Source organism: Pituophis catenifer, unplaced genomic scaffold (genome assembly GCF_029215685.1).
Source record: "Pituophis catenifer annectens isolate HBS135680 unplaced genomic scaffold, rPitCat1.0.hap2 SCAF_3, whole genome shotgun sequence".
Taxonomy (NCBI): Eukaryota; Metazoa; Chordata; class Lepidosauria; order Squamata; family Colubridae; genus Pituophis; species Pituophis catenifer.
In genome coordinates, this window is record NW_027256883.1 from 169,747,128 (window position 1) to 169,759,357 (window position 12,230).

General features: G+C 37.1%; 1 protein-coding gene across 1 annotated transcript in view; it reads right to left on the minus strand.

Moving 5' to 3' along the window:
* Positions 1–12,230, minus strand: part of PIK3C2B (phosphatidylinositol-4-phosphate 3-kinase catalytic subunit type 2 beta) — an 83,108-nt gene that overhangs the window by 44,657 nt on the left and 26,221 nt on the right. The window contains exons 6-10 of the mRNA XM_070939766.1: positions 9,802–9,881; positions 9,049–9,112; positions 3,229–3,375; positions 2,035–2,068; positions 589–784 (exon numbers count right to left, since the gene is read on the minus strand). Of these exons, the coding sequence (XP_070795867.1) occupies positions 589–784; positions 2,035–2,068; positions 3,229–3,375; positions 9,049–9,112; positions 9,802–9,881 (521 nt within the window). The remainder of the gene's footprint in view (positions 1–588; positions 785–2,034; positions 2,069–3,228; positions 3,376–9,048; positions 9,113–9,801; positions 9,882–12,230) is intronic.

Below are 12,230 nucleotides of genomic sequence, written 5' to 3' on the forward strand. Positions count from 1 at the left end.
GATCTTCATAGAAAATTGTGTTCTACAATCCTGGTTATTTTATTAGATTTATATGTCATGCAATACTCAAGCTAGCCTACAACAATTAAAAAGAAATCTATAAAACATAAAACAAGACAATGCAATTAACTTAAGATAAGTACATGATAGTTTTTGGCATTCTCTTTAAAACTGGGAAAGGGGACCAAAGACAACTCCTTGGGGATGCATTCCATAGCCTGGGAACCACAAGAGATGCCCTCTCCCATGTGCCAGAAAGGACCTCTTTGTTGATATAAGTGACTGGCCACTTCAAAATGGGAATGAAGCTTCCCAGTATCCCTCCAATAGCTGTAGATGTGTACATTATTATTTTAATATTCCATTTCATCTTTTTGTTATACACAGCAGTCCTTTTCCACTGTTATCTATGTGAGGTATACAGAACTAAAAGGAACTTTGTGGCCCAAAGTTACCTAGCAAGCTTCCTCATTTCAAGGTGGACTTAAAAGACTGATGTCTCCAACCTAGTTCCTAGGTCTAGCTTAAAAGGCCTATTGTCCTTTGCCAAACATTGCCAAGTTATTACATAAATATGTTCTTGTTTACCTTGTAGCCCAGGTGATGGGTATACGATGAGTAGCATAGACTCTGAAGGAGAGAGGACAGGAAAGCAGTCGGGCCTCTTGGGAGAATGAATGCTTTCTATTCCCATGTACCACTGTCTGGAAGTCTGCATTGAAGGTACTACAATAGAGCTCCACCAGATCCAAAATAGAGGCTGTCAAAGCTTCTACAATTTTCTCTGTTGGAGAGAGGAATCTATTTAAATATTGTGAGAATTGAGAATGAATTCTAGAATTCAATTTTAAGTGCCCATCAAAAATATGTCTCTGTGGAGCTTATACATATGGCAAACATTTTAACCACAGTGATGTTGTCCTATAAGTGGTGCTCATCCATTATGGAGTTTCCCAGTTCTAAATTCCCAGGTATAAGGCTTATTTTTTGGTTCACTGTGCTGTAAACAAAATATAATTTGCAAGTTTTGCAAAAATTGCTTAAAAATTAAAACCTGAAATATTTGGAAATAGCAGATAAAATATTTACTTGCTTACTTCTATAACATGGTTTGTTTTTGATTTAGCATGTCTGAATCCTGTCATTTATGAAGGGTGTTTGTTTATTGCTTAATGTTTAAGCAAACTCAGCCAAGTCTTTTAGGCAAAGCTGATTAAAGAAACCATGTCTTATCAGAGTGTATGAACTCAGTTTAGGTGTACTGTAGCATGTTACTCATTTTGACTCCTGGTTCATCTTTACCCAAATCATGCCTTCCAGAAGACAATTTCTAATATCTTAAGTAACGCATCCTTATCACGTGTTGTGAAAAGAGGCTGCCTTCTTTTGTACAAGTAATGTTTGACTAATGTCCATATTATCACTTAACATCTATATAAAAATCAGTTTTGCTAGGCCAAAATAAAACAAACAAACAAACAAACAAGAAACCCCAAAGCAAGGACCATGCCAAATTCTTCAGCACTGAACTGAACACTTCTCTTTTCTTCCCTGGAATGCTCCTTTTCTATAAAGCTGTGATGTGTCTACTGTACAAAACATGCTGCTAGTCATACAGCTTGCTCTATGAGTGAAACTGAATTTATTTCAATTGCGAAAACGGGTAGAAAAAGGTTTAACCAATATTACATTATCATTGCTTTTGATTTTTTTTTTTAAAAAACTTCCTATAAGAATTCCTATTTCAAAGAACTCTCCTATTATAATTAGCAAACATTGCCTCACAAAGGTGTAATTAGCATTTTTTGGAAAATCTTCCACTACTGTTCTCTCTGACCAAGATAAATCAGCTGTCCAAAGAGTTTGCTCAAAGGAATTTTCCATTTTATGTACTCATTCTAAATGAAGAACTCAAATGACTCAGAAAATTAATATATACTGTCATTGTTTTTATTGTGGTTGCTTTTTGTTGTTATAAGAAACAAGAAAATATTAAAGCCTCCAGAATTCACTAATTAGAGAGGAAATGTTTACCTCTGTTTTCCCTTATGGCCAAAACACTTGGATCCTGTTCAGAAAAGAAAAACAAAATTAAAAATAGTTAATGTTAATGAGTAAATCACCTTATATACAGTACATAGACATGTTTCGGTTCCAAAAACCACCTGAGAGAGATAATGAGGAATCCTGAGCTTATTCACTAAATCATCATAGCAAATATTCATCCATCCTACTGTTTTGCTCCAGTGTTAAGTACTTTTTATTTGATCTTTTTATTCTGAGTGCTAAAATTCTCTAACCTAAGGTCCCCCAGATGGACCAACTCCCAGAAATCTTGGCAACAACTAAGTGGGCTGGGGATTTACATAGGGAAATCTACATATCTGGAAGAACATTGCTAAAATTATTTATCTACAGAGTTTGGCTTGATTCTTTACTCTACCCATTTATGCAACTTAGGCAGGCTAGCAGTTTGACCTCTCAATGTAAACTCAGAGGTAATTTCTAATATCTTAAGTAAACACATTTCCAGATAGGTTTTTTAATTATCTCCTGGGTAAGGGGCATTTCCTTTGATGAGACTTTTTAAATAGATCCTTTCTGAGGGTCTGCCTCAAGTTCCATTTGTTCTGCTAATGCTAATGCCTTAAAGTTCACCCATACACGACATCTATCATGCAGGTCAAGTTAGCGAAGATTGAGGGAATATTCCCCTTTCTATCTTGTTATGGCCATAAATTACCAATCACCTAATCTTAAATTATTCCATTAGCTGGTCTGGGCTTACACATTGCACTAAATCATAATGTGATTTATTTTAAACTCAGCACCATGCTGGAACCACCGATTATCATGAATATGAAAGAGTCCAAATGGATTGAGCTTCAGAAACTTAAGCTTTCACTTTATATACATATTAATCAGTGTCTTACTTGTCTTGGAGTGGCACAGATATCTATGGAGATAGGTAAATAAACTCACCTTCTCTGAAAAAAGGTAAAAAGAACAAATGTTCCTTTGCAGAGATCAAAATATTTCAAGAACGTAAGTGGATAGAATGCAACATACCATTACTGTAGTTAAAAGGGAGGAGAAGGGTAGCTGCAATAGCATCTCTTGTCCCATATTCGCATACATTGAATTCCACTCTTATCATTTTCATCTATTTGGTTCTAATGTTAAAATTCAAGCTTGCGGTTTCTGAACTTTCAGATTCTTACTTCTTACCTTCTGGATTTTGGGCTGCATGCGAGATGGACAAGGCGGTAGCTGATTCAGGGCTGCAGTGATTTCCTGGGATTCCACAGCAGCCAAAGCATTGCAAATGGCCTTGACAGACTGGACTACCCGCTCTGCTTTCAGTTGGAAATCTCCCTGGATGAATAATTGAAACATTGAAAAGAGTAAGCTACAATGATGTTATTTATATCTTTGCATTAGCACACGGTTTGGGAGCCTGACAATCATTAAGATCTAGCCGGCATGGGTGTGGAATTCAAGTATTTCCTTTCCTTTGATAATCAGTGGGAAATTTCTTCCCAAAAGTAACAGCAAGAACGTCTTCAGAGCAGGAGACCTTGGCAAAGGTGTCAAAACCAAAGAGAGAAACTTTTATTTTTCTCTCTTCCTATTCTCAGAAATGAAAACACTAAATGAAGTTTGCCTGAGCCAAGGAGGGCGGGAAGGAGTGAAATAGGTAAGAGTTTCTGTTTGGAGTTTTCGATGTAGTGCTATCTATCTATAGCTAGTTAAATCAAGGATGTTGTATTTATTGGAAATATATATACATTATTTACCTAAAAACACAACCACAGTAAACATTCTAATTTAGAAAAGAAGAGTCTGTCCCTTTTTCTCACCTCTGACAAATCCTATTGAGCTATTGTGAGTTTTAGCTCAGATATATATAATAAAAGACACACACACACACACACACACACATATACACGCATACATATGTATCAGTTTCTACAAATCAAAAACAATAACTCAGTTAAACTTGAAATGGTCCTTTTTTTTCTTCACCATCTAAACTTGTGGAAAAATTATTACCATCTTTTCTGTCTTAAATTCAAATATGGCTTCAAATATGTTTTTAATGTATTTCAACATTAAAGTCATACTTAATTTAAAAGGAAAAAGGTAGCATCATGTGACTTCCAAATTCTACATGAAAGAATTGTGTGTGTTTCAATTCCTTCATGTAGAATTTGGAAGACATTTGATACTATTAACATGTTCCACCAATATAAAGTAATTCAAGTGATTGCTCCAGAAGGCATAGAAAGAATTGCCACTAAGGGGCACTGTTGTTTACTGCACCTATTGCCTGCAAAATGCAGGTATTTATTGGATAAGAGTCCTGAGAAGGTTCTGTTGCATATAGTCTTGCAGAAGATGCGGAAGAAAGATCTACAATTCTCTTCCTTCACTGGACAGCACTTGAAGAAATGGGATTCCATAAAGCAAAACCGGAAAGAAAGGGATAGATGTATATCAAACAGGAAAAATAAGATGCAAAGTGTAAAAATTGTGCTCTGTGGAAACTAGAATCGCAGAAACAATTTCTGTGATTTCTATATGTACATTCATCTATAAAAGTATTATTTTTCCTTTTTTACGGAGGACTTAACAACTCAATCTTTTACGAACTCAAATATGAATTGTTTAGGATTTTATATGTGTTTGAAATTATTTGTTTATGAATAATCTCTAAAACAGAATAAGAAATATTTAAACTCCCTATGTTTCTCTCATTCTCATATATACAACTTACACAAAAGCTGCATAATATTTGTCTCAAGAAGCTTATCAATTGTTTCTTTCTTAGATTGGATAGAAGGATAGATTAAACAAATAAACTTAAGCTTTACCTTATTTTGCACTATATTTTATTTTCCCTTTGATAAAATCAAATTCCCTTTGATTTTTTTTCCTTCACCATGCACACATTTCTTTATAAAACCACCAACTCTTTATTTATCTAATGATGCAGGTTCTGACATCAAACATTTTGAGCACAGAAATACATTACATAATTATAGTGATACAATCATGATAGGTCCACTAATTGGAGAAGATGGCAGGGAAGTAACAGGTAGCCATGAGAAAGCAGGAATTGCTTAAATGCACCTATCTTTACAAAAAAAAAAAGTAGTGGGGGGGGAGATTAACCAATCAAAAGCAATACCATAGAAGACAGAATAGGAATGCAAGTCAAAATAGGCAACAAAATGATAAGAGAGTATCTAACCACTCTAGATGAGTTCAAATCGCCAGGACCAGATGGATTGTATCCCAGGATTCTGATGTATCTGGCAGATGTGATCTCAGAACCACTAAACCAAATGTTTCAAAATTTCTGGAGCAACGGGAAACTATCAGAGAACTGCAAAAAAGCTCATATGGTTCCAATCTTCAAAAAGGGGGGAAATGGATCCAGGAAACTACAGATTAATTAGCCTGACATCAATACCTGGGAAAATCCTGGAAAAGATAATTAAGCAACAAATCTGGGAACATTTAGAAATGAGCAAAGCTATTACTAAAAGCCAATATGGGTTTGTTAAAAACAGATCATGCCAGACAAATCTTATGCATTATTTGACAAAGTGACTAAATTAGTGGATGCTGTGGACATAGTTTAGACTTCAGTAAGGCATTTAACAAAGTAGATCACAGCCTACTTCTTGGTAAGACAGAAAAATGTGGGATAGACAGCATCAGCACTAGAAGGATTCACAACTGGCTGACCAGTTGTGTTTACTCAGTGTGTAGTCCTCAATGGAACTATATCTAAATGGAAGGTACCTCACGGTTCTGTCTTTAACCTATTCATAAATTATTTAATGAGGGGATAAAAGGGGAACTCATCAAATTTATAGACAACACCAAATGGGGCAACAGCCAACAATTTAGAAGATAGGTTCAAAATCAGAAGGATCTTGACATATTTGAACACTGGGCCCTATCAAACAAAATGTAATTCAGTGGCGAAAAAAGGTCTTATATTTAGGCAAATCCCCACCCCAAATATACAAATATAGAATAGATGATACCTGGTTCAACATCAGTATCTGTGAGAGGGATCTAGGTATCCTAGTGGACAACCATTTAAGTATGAGCCAGCAGTGTTGTGCAACTGCCAAAAAAGTCAATGCAGTACAGCCAATGCATCTACAGACAGCTAGTATCAAGATCAAGATCACATGAAGCCATAGTACCACTTTATAATGCACTAATAAGACCACACTTGGAATACTTCATCCAGTTCTGGTCACCATGATACACCATGATACAAAAAATATGTTGACTCACTCAGAAAGAGTACAGAGAAGAGCAACGAAGATGAATAGGGACCTGGGGGCTAAACTGGATGGTGAACAGTTGCAGGAATTAGGATGTCTACTCTAGCAAAGAGGGATGACATGGTAGAGTTACTTGAGAGGCTGTCACAGAGAAGAGGGGGTCAACCTATTCTCCAAAGCATCTGAGGGCAGGACAATATGGAAAATTATTAAAGAATGATACAATTTAGAATTAAAGAGAAATTTCCTGACAGTAACAACAATTAATCACTGGAACAACTGCCTCTAAAATTTGTGGGTCACATGAGGTTTTCAAGAACAGATTGGACAACCATTTATCCATAATGGTATAGATCTCCTACTCAAGCAGTTGGACTAGAAGTCCTTCAAGGTCCTTTCCAATTCTGTTATTTCTGACATCGTGAAATCTTTAAGATACAAACTTTGTCAGTGCAAACTTATGAAGTAAGTCCCACTCAATTGAGTGGAGATTTATTCTATACAGTTCTTTATAGTTCTGTAAATTCTTAAATTATAGATTCTGAAACAGGAAGAGTCAAAGGAAATGCTAGCTTCAAAGGATCTGCCACTCTAAGCTCATGTTCTTTGTTCTTCTTCAATTCCTCTTTCCACTTTTTTGTATCACAGCTATTAATTGTGTTCTTATGGACATAAAATATCTTACCTTTCAGTAACTGTAGAATAGTAAGAAAATACAAGATAAAAATAAGGAGAATATTTACACGCAGTACTGACCATGTATCACATTTGCAAGAACTCCAAGGATATCTTGCTTCCCTATCCCATATTTTAGTGACTCATATGATCTAGAACAAACATTCTAATCTCTGCATCAAAAGCTGAATAACACAGATTATTCTAAATGGAAAGAAAAAGCTGGGCAAAGGCTAAAGCTTCACAAATATCTGATCCTGGCAGCAAAACCAAAATGCATTTATGCATACATATACAACTATCTCTAAAAGGAAGGAAAACGGAAACAAAGAGGAACTTTCTACCTTATGGTGCTCTGCTGACACTGTAAAAAATAGAACCTGAGAACCATTTCTGTACACCCAATTTTTTTCTTTTTTTTTCTTCCTGCTTTGACTGATAGTTCATACTGCTAACTAGAACAACCTCTTGGCTGCCATCCCAAGCACCTTATGCTGATAGCCCCAACTTTATGTTGGGAAATCTGACCCCCATAAAGCAGTCAAGATGGAATGAGGAAAATGTGAAGTAAGCAAGAACTGTGTTAACTGTCTATCTTTATAAGCAGACCTAGTCCCATTGAAGAAGCACTAAAAAAACCTTCTCTAATCAGTTTCAGAAAGGAAATAAAACAAGCTGTGAGCAATGAGATGTGGGGGAACCTACTGGAGGAAACCACAGTGGAGAAAATATGTTTACCACTTATTTTCTTCATATTATCACAAAATATTTGTTTTATTACTATAATACTGTTTTCAGTATCTTCAAATGAGTAACCAAAGCACATAAAAGCTATTAGATGTTACACTGCTTTACAAAATAGAGGTACACAACCAGCCCCTCACCCCAAAAAGCCTGGATGGAGCCTCTGGGCTCTTCAAATTTGTCACCAATATAGCAGCTAACCTATGAATTACAGGAGTGACAATCCTTTTCTGCTGAAATGTCTTTCTTGCATCACTTGGTCCCTCAGGGATTCCGTAGATGAAACTAAGTGGGTCTGCCACCATTCTACACACTGCCATTTCACCACCCAATGCTTCCCATAGCCATCCTGCCACCATTACTAAAATACAGCCAAGGCAACCCAGGTTCAGCTGCTGCTTCTCATTGTTCATGTCTGATTTTAATTTTTACTGATACCATGATGCATCTTCTCTGCAAGCATGTGCTACATATATTTCTTCAAGGGCTAGCCTTGGTACTGCCTAACATACTACAATTGTTCATATATCCTAGGCCTATATACTGTGGGACTAAATGTACCATTCAGTTCCCCAAAGGTTGCTTCTCTTTATTATATAACACTAAGATGGGCGACTACACAAATTTGAATAATAAATGAATAACAAACAAAGCTCAGAAACTTCTTATTCTGCTGTTATTCAAACAAGCTGTGGTAGGAAGCAAGAACAGAAACACAATGGTACAAATTCTGAAAATTGTAAGCCTTGCAATGGGGTGGTTGTGGGGAATTAGAGATGAGAGTGATTAGAAGAAGATGTGTAGAATTGCTATGCTACCCATTGCAACATTTTTTGAATGGGTGATTTCATTTCCTACAGATTACAAAAGTGTATTACTTACATTTCTAGTAACACTCAGTCACATCAAATAATACAGCAATGTTCCAAATATTATTAAAAAGCATAATTCAGGCAAGACTAGCACCAAATCTGGAGTACTCGCTCAGGATAGGCTCCTTAATAATGGTAGTAACCAGGAAACTTACTCATGCATGGCAACATCTCCACTCCATGTCTTTTACCTTGAGGATGATAAATATAGCCGTAGTAGCAGCATTAACCCAACCCAACCCAACCGATTGGTTTCAACAGCTGCTACTCTGCTGCTGGTGTTGGAATTTACCTCTCTGATTTCAGCACAGGGCTCTGAGGTTATGCTGTGGAACTGCTACTGACATGTCCAGCCACGAGAGGGTCCCATGTGCTTGCCATTTCCTGAACTGAGCTTGCCATCAAGATATTAACCCCTCCCTCCCCAAATCTGAAGACTGCCATCTTACCTCAGTTGCTAAGAAGGCATCCACCTCATTGTGGAAGGTATCAAAAAGAAGGGTCAGGGCCTGCCTATAGGAAGAAGCAACAATGAACAGCTCAGAATAGAAAATGGAAAAAAGTTTGTTACATGTGGAGGATCGATTTATGTCAAGTCAAAGCCTATATGCACACTTCTAACTCAGAACCGTTTGTCCTGATTAGCAATTCTTCAGGTTTTCAGTCATGAGTTTTTCTCAGCCATTTTTAGAGCTGCCAATGTTGAACATGAAACATTTTCATGCTAACCATATGTTCTACCAGTGAGTTGCAGATTTTCCCCATATGGCCTGCAAACATGACTGGTCCACATTAAAAATCAGCACATAGCACATCAGATAGTGCTATGTCTTTTTATGTTTCTTTTTATCATTTCATATTATCCTATACAGTCCACAGAAGTTCTATCTGTCTATAGTTTCTCTACCAGCTACACTGGCATTTCATTCAGTGGTGGAATTCAATTTTTTTTACTACCGGTTCTGTTGGTGGGCATGGTGTGGCTTGGTGGGCATGGCAGGGGAAGGATACTGCAAAATCTCCATTCCCATCCCACTCCAGGGGAAGGATATTGCAAAATCTCCATTCTCATTCCACTCTGGGGCCAGCCCAAGGTGGTATTTGCCGATTCTCCAAACTACTCAAAATTTCTGCTACCGGTTCTCCAGAACCTGTCAGAACCTGCTGAATAGCATCCCTGGTTTCATTCATATTTTTTTTACCTGGTGATGGTCTGCTTGATTGGCCTCTCTTGGAGATGAACATAGTGGTTGAGTGTGGAAGGGCTTTGGTCATCATTCACCTACATTAAGAAAAGCAGTTGCTCAACAATACTCAACACTTCTCTGTTACCCTTGCTAAGGCTGCCTGCTGCAAAGCTGTCTGTGTTATTGTTTGATAATGAACCAAACTATAAATCTCTGTCTTGGGCCAACCAGGTGATGCCATCAAGATTCTTACCCAATGCCATGAAGGTGTTGGGGTTTGGATCAAGGCTTCTTCTTAACCCTGGCAAGACCAAGAGTTTTAAAACCTCCAACCACTAACCCTCCCCACAAGGATCCAGAATTTTCCATCTGCGTGGGGGAACATTTAGTCAGTGTGCAACTTAGGACTCCTCCTTCACTCATGTCTCTTGCTTGAAGAATCAATGGTAGCATGTCTAGGAGGACATTTGTACAAGTTGTGCACCAATTGCACCCATTCCTGAACCAGGAGGCTTTGCTCAGTGACTCACACATTAATCAATTCCCATTTGGATTACTGTAATGCGCTCTACAATGGACCTGAAAGGCATTTAGAAGCTGCAGCTCTTGGCATTTCTTTTTAGTCCTATATAGCATCACTGCACTAGCTCCCAGTGGACTTTTGGGAGATGCTGGTCATTACCTATAAAGCCTACGTGGCACAGGGCCAGGCTATTTGCAGGACAACTTGATTCTCATACTGTCTGCTTACCTCACTCATCTATCATGGAGGGCATATTTCAGGTCCCTTTCATTAGATAATGTCATTTTATTGGACCCCAGAGTAAAGCTTTCTCTGTGGAAGCACCTGCTCAATGAAACAACATCCCTCTGGAGATCCAGATGGCCACAGGTTTAGCTATTTGTAAGCTATTAAAGACCTGGCTGTTCCTCCAGGTAATTTGGTCCAGATGGTTAGATGAGCTCTGTTAAGTTATGAGTTGGGTTGTATTAGTGACTTTGGACATCATGGTTGTTGGTCAATTGTTTTTAATCCTGAGCCCTTTTTTGTAAAATAGTTGGCCATATACCATTGATCGATTGAATGAATGCTTAAATAAATAATGCTTTTACTATGCATAAATGCTTCCCAAGAGATAGAGCACTGAATTTCTTTCTGACAAAAGGATTACTTACTTATTAATTTGCAGGAACAATTTTGTTTCTAGAAAATAGTTTTTAAATTTGATTTAGATTTTTCAGGAAGCAGAATAGACTCGTAAAACTGCCCTCTGAAAAAAGATATCTTAAGATGCTAAATAGATGATTTTCTGATCTGTTATACAAAAATATTAAAGCAAAGGATTCAGTTCTGAGCATTTAATTTTTATATACATAGGCCTACTCTTTTATACATCACTATTGGTTTGTCAACATTCTCTTTATTAAAGTTGTTGTCCTGAAATTATACCACTGATAACTTCTCTTATGTTAGGGAAATGCAATTTGTCCAACACAAAATATCAAAGGAAGTAGTTGCAATGCAACTAATTACAATTACAAACTAATTGCAGCAGTAAGGTATAAAATGAAGCTATTAGCTCTAACAAGTGTTCTGCATAAACAGACATCCAGGTATGATTGTTGTTCTCACTTCTCAGGTATCAGCACATCTGATCAAAGTCATACTTGTACCAGAGAGGTATTCTACATTGCAGGTGGCATTTAAACAGGAGTCAAGATGCCAGATGTCAGTTACTATGATGATTAATACAGTGATTGTGAATTGCCTCTGACAACTTCAGTGGGCATGTTAATAATATCACCAGATATTGTGCAGGGCTGTGCAGGGCTGAACTTTGGGTTTTATCTTGGCAGGCTGGGGGAGAAGGGGGAAGAATCTTTGCTAAGATATATGTGGAGACTTTCAGACAATTAGCATAGCTCTTTTAGGATATATTTTATTAAAATATAGGGATTATATTTGATACTGAATATTAGCAGTTTAATCTCAAATGCTTCTAAGGAGCATAAATAAGGTCTTAAGACTCTAGACAGCATGTTGTTACCCTCTAACATTAGACCAAGGGTGTCAAAAGTGGCAGCCTGCAGGCCAGATGTGTCATGTGCAGGCCACGCCCACCCCAGCTTCATGAATGGGGAAAAGGTTGTGAAATGTTGCATGACAGCAGCGTGATGCGCCAAGTTTGACACCCATGCATTAGACATATGCTGAATCTTACTATTCCTTTTTAAGATTACAATCCTCAACTAAAGATTTACAACTAAACCAGCAACAAATGCTATTCCATTGATAATTATGGATTAAAAACAAACAATATTAAAAATAATATAAAGAGTTAAGTTTAAGACAAGACATTGTCCTAGCCCTCAACATATAAGAACTGTTTTTCTACCAAACATGCTCTAACTTGATATTAATGGAAATACTGTATGTGTTTCAT